The 24,828-nt window shown below is 46.8% G+C and overlaps 1 protein-coding gene across 1 annotated transcript; it reads right to left on the reverse strand.

Annotated features, from left to right (window-relative positions):
* Window positions 1–17,767: 17,767 nt before the first annotated feature.
* Window positions 17,768–23,985, reverse strand: LOC125554253 (protein RRP6-like 2). The gene is made up of 14 exons (XM_048717832.2): window positions 23,193–23,985; window positions 22,571–22,726; window positions 21,801–21,959; window positions 21,638–21,721; window positions 21,413–21,492; window positions 21,264–21,314; window positions 21,041–21,137; window positions 20,622–20,704; window positions 20,493–20,538; window positions 20,024–20,111; window positions 19,772–19,941; window positions 19,347–19,640; window positions 19,160–19,273; window positions 17,768–18,661 (listed from the first exon to the last, which is right to left on the reverse strand). The coding sequence occupies exons 1-14, from the start codon at window positions 23,898–23,900 to the stop codon at window positions 18,059–18,061; spliced, it is 2,733 nt and encodes a 910-aa protein (XP_048573789.1). The 5' UTR covers window positions 23,901–23,985; the 3' UTR covers window positions 17,768–18,058.
* Window positions 23,986–24,828: the final 843 nt, after the last annotated feature.

The following is a 24,828-nucleotide window of genomic DNA, read 5'->3' on the forward strand; positions in this document are numbered from 1 at the left end:
TAGAGCGTTCGATCACGATCGCGTGGCTGAAAACCGCACCTCATTTGGACTCTCCTAGCTCCACTTATGCCTATAAATAGCCCCCCTTTTCCAAATCTCGGATCTCTCCCCGTCCAACCCTAGCAAAAAAAAACAGATCTCCAGCCGCCGGACATGTCCGGAGCCTAGCCGGACACGTCCGCCGCCGCCGCCCCAGCGAACCGCCGCTCGCCACGTGGCAGAGCCACCTCGCCGTCGCCGCCGGGCCCGAGGCCCAGATCTGGCCCCCGAGAGCCTGCGCGATCCGCCGCCCGCGTCGCCGTTCCCCGCCGCCAGCGCCGCCGTCCTCCGCCGCCCGCGCCGCCATGCTCCATCGCCGCCGCCCGCGAAGACCGCCGCCGCCTCGCCATTTCCGGCCGGGGCAAGCGCCGCCCCGGGCCGCCTCGTCGCCGGCCGCCGCCCCTCGCCACCTCGTCGCCGGCGCCGCCTTCCCCACCACTCCGGCCGCCGCGTCCCACCTCGAGCTCCGGCGAGCTCCATCTCCGGCGAGCCTCGGAATCCGTGCCGGTGAACAGTGCCGGATCTGAGATCTACTCCTCACGATTGACTTTTGCCTCCCCGAACCCTAATTTTTTGTGCATACTTTGACCAGTGGTATCTCCACATCCGTAGCTCCGATTTGGACATATAGTATATCAAAGTGTTCGTCTCGACGAGTACATCATTTCATTCCATTGCATCTTTTTCATTTAAGCTCATCTTGATGCCCAAAATGCTGTTAGAAGGAGGCTTCGTGAGTTAATTGTCAGATCTGCTAGTTCATCTTAGACTTTTGTCATTTTTGTCATGATTATTGTGTGCATGCTATGCCTGTGAGTCCTTCATATGTTTTGCTAAGGATTTTGTATTCTTTCCAGAGGTGCAACCCATGCATTTTTAGGATGTGTGTGGTGACTTGTGCAAGCTTGCAAAGTGAGGCACCCAGGAAATCTGTTTTCAGAGACTTAGTTGTTTTCACTAAGTCTGGGATTATTTAGTTCATGATGCCATATGTTCAGCTTGTTTCCTAGTGATCCATGCCTCTTTTGAGGATGATCAGTAAAGGAGTTTTGTTAATCATGTTATGCTCTATCCATCCTTGTCTTTGTTTGCAATTATGGATCACCCTAGCTTGAGTAAATCGAGCTCTACTTTTGCTTCGTGGTGAATCTGGGCAGATCGTCAACTCGTTTGCGATTTTGCCGGCGTTGTTGTAGTTGATCCGTGCATGCTATGCCATTGTTCTTACCATGTATAGCTTGTATTTTGTGCCTTCTTAATGGATGTATGCTTTCCTTGCCATGACTTGCACCGTAGTGAGTGCATCGAGCTTGTTTACATGCCTTCGTGAGTTATATTTCAGCATGTCTCAGTTTTCACTAAGTCTGAAAACTGATTATGTTTTTGCTATGTTCGTGTGCCCGTTAGTATATTTTGTGATCCCTTTTGGCCCCAGGTCACTTAGGGACTTTTGTTAAGCTTGTTGAGTAGCTCCATGCCATGTTCTTATTTGTCTTAATCAGGTCATGTATCATGTTGTTTTGCTGCTCCAAAGAGAGCTTCGTGATCTGAAATTTCAGACAAGTGTTAATTTCACCAAGTCTGGAATCTGTTTTGCATTTGCGTTTTTGCCATGCTTGTTTGAACCTCATAATGGATGAATTGGCCGTGGCTCAGTGCTAGTCTTTTGTTAAGAATCTTGTGTGCATCCCTGCCATGTATTTTTTTGTCATGTTTGGTGGCTGTAGCATGTTCATTTCGTTGCATTTAGATGCCTACTTGCTGTAAATCGCAGACCGTTGTCATTTTTGAAATGCTCGCCATTTCCAAACCGTAACTCCGATTCCGGCGTTCTTTATATATTTTTCAAGCGATTTCATCTCATCTTTCCAGTGGCACCCTTGGAATTCCAAGTTGAGGCCGGGTTCATGCATTTCCCGTCATATCTTGCATTTTGCATCCCGCATCGCATCCCGCATAGCATATCATCATTTCATCTTATTGCTTGGTCTTGCACGTGGTTGATTGCATCCTTGTTGCTTGTTTGTCTTGTTGGGTAGAGCCGGGAGACGAGTTCGCTACCAAGGAGCCCGTTGAGTTTGCTTGTGAGGATCCAGTCAACTCTGACAACTGTGCAGGCAAGATGATCATACCCTCGAAATCACTACTATCTTTGCTATGCTAGTTTGCTCGCTCTTTGTTATGCCAATGCTACGATGCCTACCTTTTGCTTGTCAGCCTCCCAATTTCCATGTCAAACCTCTAACCCACCTTGTCCTAGCAAACCGTTGATTGGCTATGTTACCGCTTTGCTCAGCCCCTCTTATAGCGTTGCTAGTTGCAGGTGAAGATTGGAGGCCGTTCCTTGTTGGAACATCTTTTATTTACTTGTTGGGATATCATTATATTGCTATGTTATTTTAATGCATCTATATACTTGGTAAAGGGTGGAAGGCTCGGCCTCTCGCCTAGTGTTTTGTTCCACTCTTGCCGCCCTAGTTTCCGTCATATCGGTGTTATGTTCCCGGATTTTGCGTTCCTTACGCGGTTGGGTGATAATGGGAACCCCTTGATAGTTCGCCTTGATTAAAGCTTTTCCAGCAATACCCAACATTGGTTTTACCATTCGCCACCTAGCCTCTTTTCCCTTGGGTTACCGGAGCCCGAGGGTCATCTTATTTTAAACCCCCCCCCCCCCCCCCGGCCAGTGCTCCTCTGAGTGTTGGTCCGACCGAGTAGACTGCGGGGCCACCTCGGGGCAACTTGAGGGTTGGTTTTACTCGTAGGATGTCTCATCTGAGTGTGCCCTGAGAAAGAGATATGTGCAGCTCCTATCGGGATTTGTCGGCACATTCGGGCGGTGTTGCTGGTCTTGTTTTAACCTGTCGAAGTGTCTTGAGTTACCGAGATACCGAGTCTGATCGGAATGTCTTGGGAGGAGGTCTATTCCTTCGTTGACCGTGAGAGCTTGTCATGGGCTAAGTTGGGACTCCCCTACAGGGATTGAACTTTTGAAAGCCGTGCCCGCGGTTATGGGCAGATGGGAATTTTTTAATGTCCGGTTGTAGACAACTTGAACCTTAATTAATTAAAATGAATCAACTGAGTGTGTTACCGTGATGGCCCCTTCTCGGCGGAGTCCGGGAAGTGGACACGGTGTTGGAGTAATGCTTGCGCAGGTTGTTCTTCTAGATTCTCGCTCGCGCTTTGCCTCCTCTTCTCGCTCTCTTTTGCGTATAAGTTAGCCACCATATATGCTAGTCGCTTGCTGCAGCTCCACATATTTTTGCCTTACCCTTCCTATAAGCTTAAATAGTATTGATCGCGAGGGTGCGAGATTGCTGAGTCCCTGTGGCTCACAGATTACTATAACTCCAGATGCAGGTCCAGGTGATTCCGCTCCAGGTGACGAGTACGAGCTCAAGTGGGAGTTCGATGAGGACTCTCAGCGTTACTACGTGTCTTTTCCTGATGATCAGTAGTGGTGCCTAGTTGGGGTTCGATTCAGGGCCGTGTCGCATGTTGGGTTCTCTTTTATTTTGGCGCCGTAGTCGGGCCATGAGTGTTTTGGATGATGTAATGTTATTTATGTTCTTGATTGACGTGGCGAGTGTAAGCCAACTATGTTCTCCCCTTTATTATTCATATTACATGGGATGTTGTGAAGATTGCCTAACTTGCGACATATGCCTTCAATGCGATTATGTCTCTAAGTCGTGCCTCGACACGTGGGAGCTATAGTCGCATCGAGGGTGTTATACGGGGCGCGTACGACCCGCCCCTCGGAGAGGGCGAAGGCACTCGACAGTGGTCATCACGGGCATATCAATGATCATACTGTTCGTGGCCTCACCCCAGGTACTGGTCCTGGTGGCGACCATGATCGTGTAACGCCCTCGATGCGGCTATATCTCCCACGTGTCGAAGCATGACTTAGAGGCATAACCGCATTGAAAGCAATGTCGCAAGTGAGGTAATCTTCACACAACCCATGTAATAAAATAGGGGAAGAAGATACATAGTTGGCTTACAATCGCCACTTCACACAATTACATGAATAAAGCATTACATCATCCAAATACAATCAAGGTCCGACTACGGAACCAAAATAAAAGAAGAACCCCAAATGCGACAAGGTCCCCGATCAACCCCAACTGGGCTCCACTACTGATCAACTAGAACGAAACACCACAAAGGACAAGATCTTCATCGAGCTCCTCCTGAGCTTGGTTGCGTCAACTGCACGGTCTCATCGGCACCTGCAAGCTGGTTTTGGAAGTTTCTGTGAGCCACGGGGATTCAGCAATCTCGCGCCCTCGCGATCAAGACTATTTAAGCTTATGGGTAAGGTAAAAGGTATGAGGTGGAGCTGCAGCAAGCGACTAGCATATATGGTGGCTAACATATGCAAATGAGAGCGAGAAGAGAAGGCAAAGCACGGTCGAGAAACTATGATCAAGAAGTGATCCTAGAACAACCTACGTCAAGTATAACTCCAACACCGTGTTCACTTCCCGGACACCGCCGGAAAGAGACCATCACGGTAACACACGCGGTTGATGTATTTTAATTAAGGTCAACTTCAGGTTTTCTACAACCGGACATTAACAAATTCCCATCTGCCCATAACCGCGGGCACGACTTTCGAAAGTTCAAATCCCTGCAGGGGTGTCCCAACTTAGCCCATGACAAGCTCTCACGGTCAACGAAGGAATAGACCTTCTAGCGGGAAGACCCGATCAGACTCGTAATCCCGGTTACAAGACATTTCGACAATGGTAAAACAAGACCAGCAAAGCCACCCAGATGTGCCGACAAATCCCGATAGGAGCTGCACATATCTCGTTCTCAGGGCACACCGGATGAGCCAGACGTCGGGTAAGCCAGCCCAGAGTTGCCCCTGGTAGCCTCGGACATCGCTCAGTTGGACCAACACTTAGAGAAGCACTGGCCCGGGGGGGTTAAAATAAAGATGACCCTTGAGCCGGCCGACTCAAGGGAAAGAAAAAGGCTAGGTGGCAAATGGTAAAACCAATGTTGGGCCTTGCTGGAGAAGTTTTATTCAAGGCGAATTGTCAAGGGGTTCCCATTATAACCCAACCGCGTAAGGAACGCAAAATCCGGGAACATAACACCAATATGACGGAAACTAGGGCGGCGAGAGTGGAACAAAACACCAGGCATAAGGCCGAGCCTTCCACCCTTTACCAAGTATATAGATGCATTAATTAAATAAGATATATTGTGATATCCCAACAAGTAAACATGTTCCAACCAGGAACAACATCTCCATGTTCCAACAAGGAACAAAACTTCAATCTTCACCTGCAACTAACAACGCTATAAGAGGGGCTGAGCAAAGCGGTAACATAGCCAATCAACGGTTTGCTAGGACAAGGTGGGTTAGAGGCTTGGTGCAACAATATGGGAGGCATGATAAGCAAGTGGTAGGTATCGCAGCATAGGCATAGCAAAAGAGCGAGCAACTAAGCAAGCAAAGATAGAAGTGATTTCGAGGGTATGGTCATCTTGCCTGAGATCCCGCAAGGAAGAAGAACGAGTCCATGAAGCAGACAAACGGACGTAGTCGAACGGTTCCTCACAAACACGACATTACCGGAACAACCCGAAGAAGCACACCGGAAAGAAGCAAACAACATAGGAAACAACCAACACAGAATCATGGCATGATTCACAAACAAGTATAATGCATGTCCGGATTAAAGCGGCATGGCATGGCAAAGTGTACAAGCAATCCTACAAATTAAGTGGAGCTCAATATGCAACTCCGTTGCATATTGACCGAACACCACATCAATTATTTAGTTCACTCTCGGTTAGGTACCCAACAATATTAAATGTTGTTTAAACATGGGAAGAGGTGAAGCATAACAAAACTATATCATCTAAACAATTTAAATGGGGCCAGATATAATAAACAACAAAACCGGTAAACCCCAAATGCAATTATCAATTTTGTGCAACAACAATTTTAACCAATCTTGAAGTTGTTATCATGATGCGGATGACATGTGCAAGTTTAAGCAATTTTTAGTAAAAGTTGACAAGAGCATTATGAAGCATTTGTCACCGTGGTGCCAAGGAAAATGGGTGCCACGGCGACGAATACAAAAATGATGCCACAGCAACATATCAGTTATCAGGTAGTCCACGGGGATACCGGTGCAAAAGGAAAAGTGACGGGAGCGTGCAAGAGATGGTGGGATGATCCCGGATTCCGGGTGTCCCACGGGTTAGTGGCATGGAAAATGAGTGACAATACGGACATGGTGCAGACAAAGGGTGCATCTCATCCAACATGCATTCATGCGTTCACGGGCGTCGACTCGGGGTTATACCTTCGAAGCGTGCAAAAGGGACGGTTCTCGTTCGGTGCAAAGTAAAGGAAGTAGATGTTCTCGGGACGTTCGTCATGGAGGTAGTCGTACACGGCGACGGTAGTTGTACACGGGTTTTCAGCCACGGAAGTAGTCGTACAATGTTTTCGTAGAGGTACTTGACGAATCCGACTAACTTGGGGTCGGCGGTGGTCGTTCACGTATCGTCGTGGTACTTGGCGATTTCGGAGACGGCGGAAGACGAACTTGGCGGTCCTCGTTGACCTAGTACTTGGCGTTATTTCCGGTTCGGTGATCGTTTTAGGCGTCGGGCGTCGAGGTACTCCACTGCCAACATCACCCGGGTGCACAGAGGCAAAACTTGTGGCGCTGCACCTAAATAGATGCCACAAGGGAAAGATGCCGGGTCGAGACAGAAGACCGGCGACGCGGCTGCGGGCACCGGGAGGCATGGCTCCAACGGGCAGGGCCGGAGACGAGGCAACTGTCAAGGAGGAGTTGGGCATAGCAGCACCAGGGCAGCAGCGGAGCTCTAAGCTCGGTTCCATGGCGGCAGCTGCAGGCGAAAAGGACCCACACCGACGTGGTCAACGCGGGCTCGCGCAGCCTCCTGTGGGACCTGGCAAACAACACAGAAGCGGGGCAGCGACCACGCTGCCCCTACGGTGGAGGTCAGCACCAATGGGGACGGGGCACTGGAGTTGGGTCCGGCCATGACCTCGCCGGACCTTGGGGCGAACAACGGAGGTGGAGGACTTGGAGCCCCGGACGTCGGTGCAACTGGAGCACGGGGAGGCAAAGCATGCGGGAGCAGAGGCGAGGTAGAGGCGCCGGGCCCCGGTGACAGGATGGACGATGGCGACGGGGACAGCGCGGGACGCCGGACCGAAGAGCGGGCGTCGCTCGGCGGCAGGGCCGGTGCTGGACATGGCTGTCGGGGGGATCGGGCGCGAGCGAGAGGGTGTGGCGGCGGCAGAAGACTAGCGAGAGGAGAGGGATCGAGGGAGGAGTGGCTGTGGCCAGCGAGCGAGAAGAGGAGCACGCGCGAGGGAGATGGGGATCGGGCTGCGGGTCTCTCTGGCAGCGCGAGGGAAGAGGAGATCGTGAGGAGAGGGAGGTTGGTTCGTTGGGCCTAGGGTTAGGAAGTAGGTTTAGGTGGGCTGCGGGGAAGGATGGGTCGGCCTGGGCTAGGTTAGGTGCAGCTGGGCCCAAATGGCCTGCTGGGCTCCCTTCTCTCCCTCTCTTGATTCTACTCTTAACAAAAACAGAGACAATAAAATAGGAGAAAGGAAAAGAGAGAAGAGAAGGTTAGAGGAAGAATTTGGGCACGGGGGTAATTTTCACGAACTCAAAAAAAATGAGCACGGTCCGGGAAAATAGAAAAAGGTCAAGTTTGAAAGATTAAATTCAAATTCCTTTGAATTTAATTCAAAAGGTTTGAACTAGGATAGGTTTTTCGAAGTGCCCAAAAATGTTGAGAAATTAGGTGGAGCTCCGGAAATGATGAAAGGACATGTGGCAAAGTTAGAGGCCAAGAGTTGAAATAATAAAAGGCATTGGGATTTTTGCAAGTGTGTTAAGGTAATTCCACATAATTGGAGTAATTACTATAGCTCTCTAAATATCGAGAGGATAAGTTGTAAAGAGAATCACCATGTGAATTCCCTCGGTTTAAATGGATCGACGATCCATGGTTTATTTAGTTGAGTTAAGAAAAGAAATGACATGATGCAATGCACATGATGCAAAGATGAAATGCAGCGGACCAAACAAAACACACGACGAAACCCGGAAACCCTGGAAGGCAACTGAAGCTCCGGTCTTGGGGCGTTACAACACTCCACCACTACGAGAGGATCTCGTCCCGAGATCTAGAATGGCACCAAAGGAACAACGGAAGAGAAAGAGAAGAGGTAAGACTAAGTTGCTTCTTTGACAAACGAGTGAAACCAAAGAACCTTGAAAAGGTTACACAAATTCAAGAAAAGAATACAACGAAGGTGAACAAGGTCGAAAACACTCCGTTAGAAAAGAGGGACAAAGAACATTGCGAAAACCTTGAGGTTGAAGGGAAGATATATATTGAAAACACGTCGGTTAAGGAAGGGGATCAAGGAAGACCAAACTCGAACAGCACTCCGGTTGAGAAAAGATGCAAGACTTGATAAGGCGAAAAGAACTTGAGGAAAAAGGACACAACACTCCGGTTAAATGGATAAACCAAGAAAAGAACACGATCCTGACAAAACGGAAAGATGGGTTGAAGAGAGCAACATCACAAAGCCTCCGGAACAAAAGTAAGAATGGAATGGGATGAACGAAGGGAAACAAGATCTCGAGGGAGCACGCTTACAACAAATGCTAGAACGGAGTTGTTGGAAAACCAACAACAAAAGAATAATCTTGATATGGTCTTATGGAATACATCTCAAAAATTATGAGGTGACAACCTGCCACTCATGGGAAGAAGAATTGGATTGGCATGAACAAAGGGGACGAGAAGCTTATTTCACCGGGAGGGTAGATGAAGAACTTGGATCATATATGAGCACCATTATAGCAACAATCCTTAGGGAAGGCTTCAGGTGAAATATAACCCAAGATAACTCCAATGACGAGATTGATGGATTTAAAATATCTCATTCTTGACAACATGTGAATCATGAAAACATGAACTCAATTATCAAGAATGACATAATACCACCTCCAATAATATGGAAGAAAGAATTGCACTCCGGATAGCAAGATGAAGAAAGCTTGAGCTCCTTTGAAAAGAATCTCAATGAACACTTGGAGAAGGAATTATTTCTTTGATGAACCATCATGTATAGCCTCCATGAAAAAAAAAACTCCGGTAACAAAAGGATGATCCAAACTAATTGAATGATGAAAAAAATAAGATATAAGCCTCGTAATGATTTAGATAGAGATCTCCGTGACAATATAATTGAAAGAGGTTGGCACTCCGGGAAAAAGAGAAGATGAAACAAATGAAACCGAGAGTTTGAAGGGCCTCCGGAATAAGAATTAATCATTAGGATGAAACAAGAATAAGAATTACATTATGCTTATCCTTCACCAATTAAATTGATGAAAATCAACGGATTTATCACACTACTTATTCCCGTAGAAAGGATTAAGCGAGATATAGCGCAAACTTGAGACGGTCTTCAACAAGCCATCGGTAGGATTGAAAACACAAATGGATTGATATGCTAACCAAGGAAGAGAGATCTTGAATGAACCACCGTAAGAATTGAAAAAGAATGATTAAAATATGAAGAAACACCGCAAAGAATTAGAAAATGAACGAAGAAGCTTGAGGGGATTTAGATACATCAGAACGAAGAGATCAAGAACTGATTAGAGGATATTTGATTGATGCGCCGGCAAGATAGTAGAATGATAACTGACAGCTGAGAATGAATAAACCTGAATTGATGGACTCCGGATAGCAAACTGAGAAGACTCTTGAATTACTCCGGATAGGTGAAAAGAATTCTCACAATCGAAAAAAATTATGAGAGGATGGCAACAAATTAGAACCATGGGTCTTTGGAAGAACGGGTAAGGATTTAAGAGGAACTCCTCTTTGGTCTTCAAATCCGAGAATGACGAGAACAACACCACCAAAATCGTTGAAAAACTCCGGGATGACGAATAGAAAGGTTGATCCAACAATGAAAAGAATTTGAAAGATCTTGGAAAAAGACATTTGATTGATGATAATCCATTCTTACGTCAAACTTTAGAAAAGAATTTGAGAATAACTCCGGAAAAATTTAGAAGAGTCAGGTAAGATCCTGGGAAAAGACCTGTGGGTTAGGTCCCACTCAAAATAAACACCGTTGGAATGATTACTTGAAAAAAAAAAAGAAATAGCACCGGTTGAATTAAAAGACTTGAATAAGATAACATTCTCGAAAGATCTTGAATGAATGCAGAGTGGAAAACACGAATCTTCGAGATATCTTGAGCACTCCGGAACAATTGAATAGCGAGAAATGACTGAATATGAGGTGCACCGGCATGAGAAGGTATTTGCAACGAGGAAAGGATATAATTGGCAAAGTTTGAATTGAATTCATCGGATAAAAGAGAACGAAGAATGATGAACTAGAAGCTCGTTAGCATCTTCATGAAAATCACCGGATAAGAATACTGATGGAAAAGAATGGAGAGATTTCTCATCAATAAAATGGATACTTGATTAAGAAATCTGAGTCGTTGAAGAAAAACAAGGGAGGGAGGGCGGGAAAAAACAAAGGCAACTTGGGATGGATGAAACGAACACCGTTGAGAAGAACTGATCATTGATCTTACTGATGTTGAAATGATCGGATCCACTTGAAGAGAAAACACACCGGTTAAAAGAAATTGAAATGACAAACTCGATGATCGAGAAGGATTAGTATTCACATAGGAATATGAGAACACCACTTGGAAAAGGTATGGAATCAACATTTGACTTCGAAGCAACTCGAATACCACAACTCAAAACAAAACAAGGATTGGCTTGCGGAATAAGCCAGAACAAACATATGATAGAGATTTCATCCGAAGTTTTCGTGGTGGGGCCTACACGGGCTCGATCGTACAGCACCATCATGTACAAGGCAGTGCACATGACATACGAAGCGTCCCCGAGTCGGCATAGCCAAGGACTCTTTAAGACACAACGAGACCACTGTAAAACCGACCGTGAATAGGCGGACCACTAGACGTCGAACCCCAATTTCATATCATACATCTGTTGGAAAGATATCCTAAGAGCTACTAGAATTCCCACTTATGAAACTCCCGAAATTTTCCCGGTTATGCAATCAGGTGTTGGGGATATAGGGGAAGCATAATATCTCATCCAAAACTAGCAAATCCTACATCCAGCTGTATCCATCTTTCAACACATAACCAAGAAACCTTCGGAAATCATCTACCTCAACCTTCTAAAAGCATCCGTTATACGAGTTATGGCGATACTCCCGAACTCCCGCCCTAGTACTGCGTGGCGTCGAGATTATCTCACCAACGAACTGCATAAAAGAGATTTTCGATGTCGGCGTACTAAACTCAGGTATTCCAGAACTGCAACGATAAAATTATGACGACAACACCTCAGAGCTCAACTCCCCGGGACACTTCCACAAAACCCCTGACAGGAGGCACCAAGACAATGTTCTCGTCACAAAACCATCGGAACGATTCCAAGATACCCGCGTGATCCTAAAAAAAATTTAGTGAAATTTGAGAAGAGAAGAGTCAAAACTCTACGTCAGGATGCCTTACCAGAGCGATGAGGAGACTGGGGAGTAAAAAGAATTCCTAAACTCTCCGATATATAATTCCTAAATGACTCAAAACATTTTTCTAGACACAACTCGGCCGCTAAAAACGATCAAGCAAAGGGGCTCCTAAAGTCGGGGAAGGCTCTGATTACCAACTTGTAACGCCCTCGATGCGGCTATATCTCCCACGTGTCGAAGCACGACTTAGAGGCATAACCGCATTGAAAGCAATGTCGCAAGTGAGGTAATCTTCACACAACCCATGTAATAAAATAGGGGAAGAAGATACATAGTTGGCTTACAATCGCCACTTCACACAATTACATGAATAAAGCATTACGTCATCCAAATACAATCAAGGTTCGACTACGGAACCAAAATAAAAGAAGAACCCCAAATGCGACAAGGTCCCCGATCGACCCCAACTGGGCTCCACTACTGATCAACTAGAACGAAACACCACAAAGGACAAGATCTTCATCGAGCTCCTCCTGAGCTTGGTTGCGTCAACTGCACAGTCTCATCGGCACCTGCAAGCTGGTTTTGGAAGTATCTGTGATCCACGGGGACTCAGCAATCTCGCACCCTCGCGATCAAGACTATTTAAGCTTATGGGTAAGGTAAAAGGTATGAGGTGGAGCTGCAGCAAGCGACTAGCATATATGGTGGCTAACATACGCAAATGAGAGCGAGAAGAGAAGGCAAAGCACGGTCGAGAAACTATGATCAAGAAGTGATCCTAGAACAACCTACGTCAAGCATAACTCCAACATCGTGTTCACTTCCCGGACACCGCCGGAAAGAGACCATCACGGTAACACACGCGGTTGATGTATTTTAATTAAGGTCAACTTCAGGTTTTCTACAACCGGACATTAACAAATTCCCATCTGCCCATAACCGCGGGCACGGCTTTCGAAAGTTCAAATCCCTGCAGGGGTGTCCCAACTTAGCCCATGACAAGCTCTCACGGTCAACGAAGGAATAGACCTTCTAGCGGGAAGACCCGATCAGACTCGCAATCCCGGTTACAAGACATTTCGACAATGGTAAAACAAGACCAGCAAAGCCACCCAGATGTGCCGACAAATCCCGATAGGAGCTGCACATATCTCATTCTCAGGGCACACCGGATGAGCCAGACATCGGGTAAGCCAGCCCAGAGTTGCCCCTGGTAGCCTCGGACATCGCTCAGTTGGACCAACACTTAGAGAAGCACTGGCCCGGGGGGGTTAAAATAAAGATGACCCTTGAGCCAGCCGACTCAAGGGAAAGAAAAAGGCTAGGTGGCAAATGGTAAAACCAATGTTGGGCCTTGCTGGAGTAGTTTAATTCAAGGCGAATTGTCAAGGGGTTCCCATTATAACCCAACCGCGTAAGGAACGCAAAATCCGGGAACATAACACCGATATGACGGAAACTAGGGCGGCAAGAGTGGAACAAAACACCAGGCATAAGGCCGAGCCTTCCACCCTTTACCAAGTATATAGATGCATTAATTAAATAAGATATATTGTGATATCCCAACAAGTAAACATGTTCCAACCAGGAACAACATCTCCATGTTCCAACAAGGAACAAAACTTCAATCTTCACCTGCAACTAACAACGCTATAAGAGGGGCTGAGCAAAGCAGTAACATAGCCAATCAACGGTTTGCTAGGACAAGGTGGGTTAGAGGCTTGGTGCAACAATATGGGAGGCATGATAAGCAAGTGGTAGGTATCGCAGCATAGGCATAGCAAAAGAGCGAGCAACTAAGCAAGCAAAGATAGAAGTGATTTCGAGGGTATGGTCATCTTGCCTGAGATCCCGCAAGGAAGAAGAACGAGTCCATGAAGCAGACAAACGGACGTAGTCGAACGGTTCCTCACAAACACGACGTTACCGGAAACAACCCGAAGAAGCACACCGGAAAGAAGCAAACAACATAGTAAACAACCAACACAGAATCATGGCATGATGCACAAACAAGTATGATGCATGTCCGGATTAAAGCGGCATGGCATGGCAAAGTGCACAAGCAATCCTACAAATTAAGTGGAGCTCAATATGCAACTCCGTTGCATATTGACCGAACACCACATCAATTATTTAGTTCACTCTCGGTTAGGTACCCAACAATATTAAATGTTGTTTAAACATGGCAAGAGGTGAAGCATAACAAAACTATATCATCTAAACAATTTAAATGGGGCCGGATATAATAAACAACAAAACCGGTAAACCCCAAATGCAATTATCAATTTGGTGAAACAACAATTTTAACCAATCTTGAAGTTGTTATCATGATGCAGATGACATGTGCAAGTTTAAGCAATTTTTAATAAAAGTTGACAAGAGCATTATGAAGCATTTGTCACCGTGGTGCCAAGGAAAAGGGGTGCCACGGCGATGAATACGAAAATGATGCCACGGCAACATATCGGTTATCAGGTAGTCCACGGGGATACCGGTGCAAAAGGAAAAGTGACGGGAGCGTGCAAGAGATGGTGGGATGATCCCGGATTCCAGGTGTCCCACGGGTTAGTGGCATGGAAAACGAGTGACAATACGGACACGGTGCAGACAAAGGGTGCATCTCATCCAACATGCATTCATGCGTTCACGGGCGTCGACTCGGGGTTATACCTTCGAAGCGTGCAAAAGGGACGGTTCTCGTTCGGTGCAAAGTAAAGGAAGTAGACGTTCTCGGGACGTTCGTCATGGAGGTAGTGGTACACGGCGACGGTAGTTGTACACGGGTTTTCAGCCACGGAAGTAGTCATACAATGTTTTCGTAGAGGTACTTGACGAATCCGACTAACTTGGGGTCGGCGGTGGTCGTTCACGTATCGTCGTGGTACTTGGCGATTTCGGAGACGGCGGAAGACGAACTTGGCGGTCCTCGTTGACCTAGTACTTGGCGTTATTTCCGGTTTGGTGATCGTTTTAGGCGTCGGGCGTCGAGGTACTCCACTGCCAACATCACACGGGTGCACAGAGGCAAAACTTGTGGCGCTGCACCTAAATAGATGCCACAAGGGAAAGATGCCGGGTCGAGACAGAAGACCGGCGACGCGGCTGCGGGCACCGGGAGGCATGGCTCCAACGGGCAGGGCCGGAGACGAGGCAACTGTCAAGGAGGAGTTGGGCATAGCAGCACCAAGGCAGCAGCGGAGCTCTAAGCTCGGTTCCATGGCGGCAGCTGCAGGCGAAAAGGACCCACACCGACGTGGTCAACGCGGGCTCGTGCGGCCTCCTGCGGGACCTGGCAAACAACACAGAAGCAGGGCAGCGACCACGCTGCCCCTGCGGTGGAGGTCATCACCAATGGGGACGGGGCACCGGAGTTGGGTCCGGCCGTGACCTCGCCGGACCTTGGGGCGAACAACGGAGGTGGAGGACTTGGAGCCCCGGACGTCGGTGCAACTGGAGCACGGGGAGGCGAAGCATGCGGGAGCAGAGGCGAGGTAGAGGCGCCGGGCTCCGGTGACAGGATGGACGATGGCGACGGGGACAGCGCGGGACGCCGGACCGAAGAGCGGGCGTCGCTCGGCGGCAGGGCCGGCGCTGGACGTGGCTGCCGGGGGGGATCGGGCGCGAGCGAGAGGGTGTGGCGGCGGCAGAAGACTAGCGAGAGGAGGAGAGGGATCGAGGGAGGAGTGGTTGCGGCCAGCGAGCGAGAAGAGGAGCACGCGAGAGGGAGATGGGGATCGGGCTGCGGGTCTCTCTGGCGGCGCGAGGGAAGAGGAGATCGTGAGGAGAGGGAGGTTGGTTCGTTGGGCCTAGGGTTAGGAAGTAGGTTTAGGTGGGCTGCGGGGAAGGATGGGCCGGCCTGAGCTAGGTTAGATGCAGCTGGGCCCAAATGGCCTGCTGGGCTCCCTTCTCTCCCTCTCTTGATTCTACTCTTAACAAAAACAGAGACAATAAAATAGGAGAAAGGAAAAGAGAGAAGAGAAGGTTAGAGGAAGAATTTGGGCACGGGGATAATTTTCACAGACTCAGAAAAATGAGCACGGTCCGGGAAAATAGAAAAAGGTCAAGTTTGAAAGATTAAATTCAAATTCCTTTGAATTTAATTCAAAAGGTTTGAACTAGGATAGGTTTTTCAAAGTGCCCAAAAATGTTGAGAAATTAGGTGGAGCTCCGGAAAATGGTGAAAGGACATGTGGCAAAGTTAGAGGCCAAGAGTTGAAATAATAAAAGGCATTGGGATTTTTGCAAGTGTGTTAAGGTAATTCCACATAATTGGAATAATTACTATAGCTCTCTAAATATCGAGAGGATAAGTTGTAAAGAGAATCACCATGTGAATTCCCTCGGTTTAAATGGATCGACGATCCATACGATTTATTTAGTTGAGTTAAGAAAAGAAATGACATGATGCAATGCACATGATGCAAACATGAAATGCAGCGGACCAAACAAAACACACGACGAAACCCGGAAACCCTGGAAGGCAACTGAAGCTCCGGTCTTGGGGCGTTATAGATCGTCACGCCGCGGAAGCGATCTTGGGCTATGCGCCGACTGAAGTGTGTCTGCAACCATGGATCTGCTATGAATCCTGTTGCGCGACTAAGAAACAACGGAGTTTAATTCACCCGCTGCCTGAAGCAGCGCTCGGATCTGCATCAAACCTCTATCAGCTTCTGAATGAGAAGGCTGAATTGATTTTGCTATACGAGCTGCAGCTGTAAGATTCTGGATCGGAGTGCGGCATACCTGAGGTTCAGGCGGAAACAACTGTCGCGGCCGTCGACTAGATTCAGGGATCTGTCGATGAGCACGTTCGTCGAGTGAGTCTTGGAGATTTTCCAGACACGCGCGCTCAACTAAGGTAGCTAGGCGCGTAGCTTCCAAGGCCTGAGCCTCAGAGGTCTCCCTAATGATGGGGGTATGGAGCGCCTCCACGTTGCGACGATGCAGCTCTTCTCTCTGCTCCGAAGTGAGGGCTTCAGGATGATATTCTTCGTGACCACGCGATGGGCGGCCGCCGCCATCGCCGCCGCCGCAACGGAACCTAGGCGGGCTGCGAGGCGAGTCGGCCATAAGGACCTCCGACGCAGGGTCGCTGCTCCCGCGCTCGAAAAGAGTGTCCGCCGAACCAGTCGAATGGTCCGTAGAGGGATTCGTCAGGCTCGATAGCCACAACTTGAGGGGTGGCCGACTGGCGAGCCACCGCGTGCTTTACCCATCGCTGGAGCCGCGACCGACCAGACCGCTTGCGGGGGCGTACAGCGGGGAGAGTGGACGCCGCGAGAGCCGACCGATACTGGGTCGACGGCTGCCACAGGAGGACGCCGCAGGCACTCGCGCGGAAGTGAGCCGCCCCACGGATGGGAAGGGCTTCGACGTCGAGAGGGGCTTCTTGAAGCCAAGCGAAGACGTGAGCGACGAAGATGAGAGCGCCGAGTTGGATCTCGTGGCCCAAAGCCAAACCACCGCTGGAAACCATGTTGATGGAGATCAAAAAACCGCAATCTCGCCGGAAGTCGCTAAGACGCCTGCCCCATGGTGGGCGCCAACTGTCGTGGGAGTAAGTCTAACAGTAAGGATATGGGGTACGAAGGAGGAGGCAAGGTCCTAGCTACGGTGAGGTCGTACACACAAGTTTTACAAGTTCAGGCCCCTCTTAGAGGAGGTAACAGCCCTACGTCTCGGTGCCCAGAGGCTTGTCGACTGGAATGTGTGTGTGAGTTACAAGGGGTGCGAACCCTTGTGCTAGAGGAGGGGATGGCTTATATAGAGTGCGCTAGACCCCTCCATCCTAGGTGGCTTTAGATCTTCTGTACTCCGAGTGATTCTTCATATAGTCGAGTGACTCTATCTTGGTCGAGTAGAATTAGGGTATCCGAGTGGAATAGCTGGTTGAGTGGCTTGCACTCCAAAGTGATTTCAGTCGGTATCTCCTGTTGTATTTCAAATGTCTTTGACTCTAGAGCAATGTCTTTGGATAGGGCGTCTAGGTCAGGCCTATGACTCTACTCTAGAGGCCTATGACTCTACTCTAGATCAGGCTTATGACCCTACCCTAAATACATGGCATCATCAACACGCCCGCCTCTATCAGGCATCCTGGATTTAGCAAATAATCGGACTCTTGGGACAACAGGAATTACATACATAAAAATAAAGACGGGAATTAATTGCATGGTTTCCATGAGAATGGATGCCATAGTAGTTTGCTTGTTTCAATGAGAATTTTTCTTGTGTGTTAATCAAACAACCAGAAGAAGGTTGGAGGCGATCACTTTTGTGTTGGTCATCAAACAGGCCTCCATAGTATCTCACATAAGAGCATTTCCAATGACTTACCGACGAATGCCAAATCATGCGCGTTGTTCCACTTCCCCCTGTACTCTTTAGGTTACAAATACAATGCCTCGGTCGGATAGTACATCTCTCAACTAACTAATGGTACGTAGCACTCCTGTTGCCAGAAGGTGGGAAAGCCTGTCGCCTTCGTGGATTCTGGAAGTTCCCTTCATCCTCTTCGCCGCCACCGGCACCGGGGGTTTGTTTCAAACTTTTCCGTTTATCTCCAGAATCCACATTGATAGCGCTGGCCACTGCATTGTCCTTTCTTCTCTCAGATCTAACTTCTCCAAATGAAGTATTCTTTCTAGCTTCAGCGTAATCGAAGGCCTTCAGCTGATCATTAAATTCCAGTTCTTCCGGTGCTTGGTGCTTCTGTTGAAGGTCTCTGCTCTCGTTGAGGGATCTGCAGCGCTGCTCGATGCCAGAAGAAGGCTCAGGAGGGGAGCTAGACACATCGGTGTCTCCAGGTTTGCAATCGCTCTGTCCATCTGCGTTGCCGTTTTCTGGGTCATCTGTTCCAGTGTCCAGCTGAATCACTTCCTCCATCCGAGACACAGGATCCTCGCACATGATTTCTGCTTCATGTTCCGACGATTTTGCTACTGGAGGGCTAGTTGCTGGGGGATTTGCACCGCCTGAGAAATGATGGAAAGGCAGTACCACGGAAGACTTGATCTTCTCCACCTTGCTTTTATTCTGCATTTGTAACACAAGCCAAGCAAAGTCAAGCATTACTAGGGAAAGCTAATGCGGGAAAGTGCTTTCTGTTGCATCCAAAAATCAGAACAAAGATAACATAATGAAGACAAGTCACCAACCTTTCCACAGTGAGAACTTTGGTACAAATTTCAAGTAGCATCTATACTGAGACATTGACATTTACCCCATGTGGCTATATAGAGAGAATAGAGACTACAAAGGGAATTCGCAAAAAGAGGATACCATTCCATATCTTGCCCCTTAATTACTTGAGTAAAGTGGGAGCTCTTGGTTTATCTCTTTGGAACAGAAGTCATAACTAATTTATTTACATGCACTTATTTTCCAATGTACCAAAGGTATCCCATGTAGGCAAGGGGTTTGGGGTACACCCACAGTTCGAACACAATTAGTAAATTAATTCAAGATCTCCATCACTTGTTAATTCTACAGTGGAGGAAAGAGAAAAAAGGACAGAGCAGAAACATCCAATACCTGGTCACTTGAAAATCCTGGAAATAGATTTGGCCTTCTTGCGGTAGAGGGTTTTCCTAACAGAGCACCAAAAGCCGTAGGTCTCTTCAATACTTGAACTGTTGCCTTTATTACCTGAACAATGGAGCTGTTTAGATACTGATACAGCAGAAGAAATATAGCAAACAAAGGCAAATGATTTTCTTACTTGCTGCTGACCACCACCATTGCTCGGTATCACTGTATCTGCTTGCCCGGTAGCGCCTGGCAACGCCCCAAAGCTCCTGGTTTCAGGTGTGATGTTATCTAGTTGCAAATTACCTAAAGAAGCTCCGCTCGTAACATTCCCGGTACAGAAAGAAGCAGTATGGACATTTGTAATCACTGTGGGAGCTACATCAGGTTCAGCAATCAGCTGAAGATTACTTTCATTACTATCAGCATCGACGGCAGGAATCATTTCACTGTCTTCACTGCCGTCCTTCGCTTCTGCCGCCATTAACTACACAAAATGATGCGTTAGTATGAAAAGCAGCCCAGATTCCTTAGTAAATCTCTGAGAAGTTAGTTCCTACAAATTGCAACAGTAAAGGAATGATAATAGATAAGTTAAACATAGATCACCAGAACTACCTCTTCCAGCCTTCCCTTCTTCAGTTGCTCAGCTATACTTTCAAAAGCATCGGCATTTGCGACGGCATTCCTTATGATAGTAATGACATGTCCGAGATAGTGCTCAAGAAATTTATTTTTTGACTTCACTGTTCTTTTTAACCTCCCAGTGGTCACAGGCATCTGCTTGGCTGTAGTCCAAATTCGAAGGATAAATTAGCCAGGCTAACTCACGCATGTAAGCAATGTACATAGATTAGGAAAGAGCAATGCCTATTTCAAGTAGAGTCTTATTGGGTAATATATAACCAGTGCTCTCATCCTCAGCACGAGCGACGCCATCTCTCCATTGATATAGACCCTGTGATGGGAAACAACTACATAAGGAATGGTAGGAATGATTTCATTTCAACTTATAACTGAGTATTAGGTAGTCACAAATAGCAGTCTAGCACATTAGGCAAGCAGAGGCATAAAACACAAAACAGAACAATGTCATAAATAAAATTAAAATGTCTTTTCATTAAGGTAGATCATCTGGAGTTAAAGAAACCAGGCACAACTTACAACAGTGTAGTATAAATAAGAAAGCATCCACAAGGACTGAACTATGGGGTCTGGAAGAACTCTGTTCATTTTCAGCAAAACGCAGTGTATGTGTCCAAGTGGAGAAAACTTCTCAATGATCAAGATGCCAGTATCAAGAAGAATCACAAACACTTCAAACAGGAAAAGTACTTACAGCAAGAACTGCCAGCTGCCTTGCACTCAAGTCATTTTCTTTCAACCTGCAATTACATAAAAAAAATGACATTACACTGCTTGAATGGTTTCTAGAACAAAAACATGGTAAACCAAGAGAAATACAGACCCATGTATGTAAAGGTATGATGAATCAGTCAGCAGCTCCTTCTCATATAGTTGCAAGCAAATTCCATTGCTGCGCTTGCAAACCTGCAGTAATGGCAGACATCTGATTACTTGCTTGTATGCTCTACGGTCCACACAAGTTCAGGTACTGAAGTCACTAAGTCAATCCATAAGTAACAAAAGTGGTAGCAAAAGAATGTGCTTGTGTTCCTCAATACACAAGTTTACATCAGTTCTAAGGCACACATTCTGAAATTCAAGCACACAATCAATTGCATCAGATGCTGCATAGAAATTGTCAACAACAAAATCTATTGCTGCCAGAGGCAGAGAATACCAAACAATGCATGTAAAAGAAACTTCACCATCAAACAATCAAACGAGGAAAGACTAGTGAGCAAAACAAACAAAAAACATTACCTCCAAAAGAAGATCATCGCCTGAAGACTCATTCACCAATCGCAATCGCATCAAGTCATATATGTAGAGCAGATAGTGTGTATCTTCTCTAGCATACCTGAAACGCATAGTCACAATCAGACACACTTGATGGACATATTTAGTGAGGGCAGAGTAAATAAGAAATGGAAGAACAAAATGCGGCAATCCAAAGCTAATCCAAGAGGAATTCAAAGCACTGTACTTGGTCATTTCATCAGGAAGTGGCCTCAGCCTCCAATCTGCACTCTGATATCTGCAAGAGATGTATGTCTTAGTCATGCTCTTCAGAATATAATTCGTGACATGGCAAGTATAAGAAAAATGTACTCTAGAATAAGAAGTAGTATGTACTCTTTGTTTGCTGTCACTCCACAGAAATATTGCAGAAGATGCTCCAGGCTGTTGCGGTCCATTTGTAAGATTCTTGAAGCCTATTTGCATTTTGATGAGAAGGTCAAGCTTTAATTTATAGAAAACCAAAACGGCCATTTTAACTAAATAATTTAATCATAAAAGAAAACAATAACTGAACTGGATGCTAGGGCCATGCTGCTGTTTATCTATGCTGAATCATACCTGCCCTGTGTCGAAAAGGTTGCACACGTATATTCCAAAGTCTCTTTGAAGCCATATTATATCACGACCTGCCCCATGCATTACCTATTTTCCCATGAGAGCGATGAGAAACTGGACTTTGAACAATAGCAAGAACACATATATGCAAAAGAGCAAGGTGTACCTTCTTCTTAGTTGGATCTTGAAAAACTTCTCTCAAGTTCTCACCAAGACAATTGCGGAGCTTAAGAGTGTCTACAATAAAGTCCTCGGTTCTAGTTGAAATCTGCATCAGGCAGGTGAGACCCTGAAAAGACCTATAGTGGTTGTGTTCCAAATCAACCTGAAAACAGAAAAATAAATGGAAATTGATTTAAGTTCGTAATTAGAGTACCCTGACACAAAACAAATCAATTGTACACAGTGACAATAGTTAGCAGTAGACAGTAGTTAGGAGGCAAAAGAAGACTGCAGAGCATGCTACATTTCTGTGTAACCTGCGGCAGAAGTTGTGAATTTGCGTTGCTGGATGCATACTACACTGACAATGGAGAAAATTGTAGGGGGCAGAAACAACCATTGGCAGCAAAGGTGGAGTGAAACAAGGCAAGAAAGATGATGGTAAGTAATGAAACCTAAAGCACGGCATGTGAATATGACTATTTAACAATGCTATTTAATATTTACAGCATGTCATATCAATATGAGTATTTAATCGTCAACGTCCATGCTTTAACAACTCTAGCAGGCAGGAAAGGCCCAACTTCCCACATAGATCTAGCACTGCAATGAGAATTGTGACTCTGGTACTAATAGCAACGTAATTAGACTTCTGAATATTCATATAGTCAACCAGACAGCTAGTTGAGTCGTGAGGCACAAGCAAGAACAATACTGCATTTCTATAAAGTGGAAGCAAGAAAACCGATAGATACTACTAGTACTGTTACTTACAGCAAACTCAGTTGCACTCTTCAGCTTTGTCACCAACACTTCCAAGGTTTTCCGGTCTTCAACAAATGTAAAAGGGGTGTCATCTAAAGCAGGTGGCTCTAATGGCTCACTTCCAGGAACACGCCTGTCAAATAGTTGCTCCATGGGGAGTTTTTCCTGCAATGAGACAGCGGCGTCACACCACTCTGCTCACATTTGATAAATGCATGCAGAATAAAGAAAACAGCAGTTCTCTCCAATTTCTCTGGAAGAAACACTGATATTAGATAAATTACACTGCTGACTCTTCATTCCTCCATACTCATGTTATTTTCTTTTATTCACACAATCTCGTATGACATCTAGTCTCCACTACCTAACACATTTCAATAGTCATGTACCAGCTAATTTAAGGTTTTATACTCCCAGATGTTGAGAAAACTAATCACCGTTCATGTGCAACACTTGATAATCTTGCAAATGCAATAAATAAATTATCTACTGCATGCTTCACTAAACAATAATGGCTCATTTGGCACCTTCCATGGATGATTTCATCATAAATTTCTGAACAGATTAATCTTGAATTGTTGAGGGGAAGGTGTGGTGTGAGATTAGAATAAACATGTGCGGAAGCACTAACCAGTGGGTGTATGGCACGGGCACCGTCATCGCTGCGCTCAAGGAAGGTATGGTCGAATGGCTTGCTCGTGTTGTCCACCACAATGCGGTGCACGTCCTGTGGGCGTGGGATGGTGGGGATGTGGAAGGGCACCTTCGGCTTTGGCCCTGATGCTGCAGCCCTATCCATGGTGGCCATCCTCACCGAACCAGAAGATCCAAAGGCCTCACTTCTGCCAACTCCTTCCTCTCCCATACCCACCTTCTTCTTCTTCTTGCCGTAGACAACCTGGAACCCATCCCCCGCCATCTCTTCTGCCGCGACTTTCCGTCCCTGGGCCTCCTCCTTCTCCCGCAGCGCCTTGAACTCGTCCGCGGAGGCGGCAAACATCTCGAGCAGGTCGTCATTGCGGGCGACGAGCCAGTCGTAGGCGTCGTCGAGGTCCTCCGTGGGGAAAGGCGGCTGCTGCTGCTGCTGCTTGGGGAGGAGCGTGGAGGCGCCGAGGACGCCCAGGGAGGACTCGGCCCTGGCGGCGGCGGCGGCGACGGGGGACTTGAAGGAGGGGAAGTTGTTGTAGAAATGGAAGTCGCGGGCCGGAGGGATCGCGCGGGAGCGGGCTGACAGGCGCGCGGCGGCGGAGGCGAGCGAGCCCGACGAGGCCTCGACGGCCACGGCCGACTTGTTCTGCTTCCACGGCGGCGGTGGGTGAGGGGCCTCGTCCGCTTCCATGGCGAGTTGGGTGGGGAAAGTGGCGCTAGCGGTTTAGGGTTTATGGCAGAAGAAGAAAGACGGGAGCGGCCTGTTGCGAGTTATGTGTGAATTTCCGCCCCCTTTTCTATTTATTTATTTATTTATTGCGTGGTTTTCGTGCTGAATTTCCGCCTCCTTCCTGTACGCGGTTCTGGTGCTTTACGGTTCGAGCACACGAATGCGATTACATTTTCAGATCCGATCTTTGCTCCACTACAGGAATTGTGGATTTGTGGGTTATTTTCTCCAAATCAAGACCCTCTTTTTTTTATCATAACAATTTTAATCATTTAAGTTCAAAAAAAACTTTAATCATTAAATACCACTTGGCATGAGTGGTAAGCTATATCAAAATCAAACAAGTTTATTCACTAAATAATGGCCAGATTGTTTACCTGGTGTGAGAGAATAAACTCAGGGACATTAAATTCCCAGGATTCAGACCTACTCCCTCCGTTTCAAAATAGATGTAGGGTGGAACTCTAGGGGCCGATCTTTCACGAAATGGAGGGAATCTAATGAATAACACGAAGAACACGAGGGGAAACACTCAAGAACAAATCCAATCACACATACACTAAACAATCAAACACACAAAATCCACAAGGTACATAAACAACAAAAAAAAGATATAAGGTAAAGTTCATCCCAAATCCAAAGGAGATGGGGGCTTGATGATCTAGATAGATCCTTCTCCGAGGGGGTCTTGATATCCCTCGGGATCTTCTCTTAGATGGAGGTTTTGGCCTCCAATGGTGTCGTAGGGTGGAACCCTAAGTGGAGATTTTTCACGAATTGGAGGGAGAATCCCCAAGAGCAAGATGAACACAAGAGGAAAAACAAGAGAAAACACTCAATTGACTAGATCCAATCACACATATGCTAGATCCAAGAACATACAGGAGGT

The sequence above is a fragment of the Triticum urartu genome, chromosome 1A, assembly GCF_056163025.1.
Source record: "Triticum urartu cultivar PI428250 chromosome 1A, HENAU_Tu73, whole genome shotgun sequence".
Taxonomy (NCBI): domain Eukaryota; kingdom Viridiplantae; phylum Streptophyta; class Magnoliopsida; order Poales; family Poaceae; genus Triticum; species Triticum urartu.

Bases quoted from the DNA above. Each gene is read 5' to 3' on its own strand.
- LOC125554253 (XM_048717832.2), bottom strand. From the start codon at position 23,900: ATGGAAGCGGACGAGGCCCCTCACCCACCGCCGCCGTGGAAGCAGAAC. The intron at 21,138-21,263 runs GTACAGTGCTTT...TATGCGTTTCAG, and splicing joins CTTCCTGATGAAATGACCAA to GTATGCTAGAGAAGATACAC. The intron at 18,662-19,159 runs GTATTGGATGTT...TTACAAATGCAG, and splicing joins CAGGATTTTCAAGTGACCAG to AATAAAAGCAAGGTGGAGAA.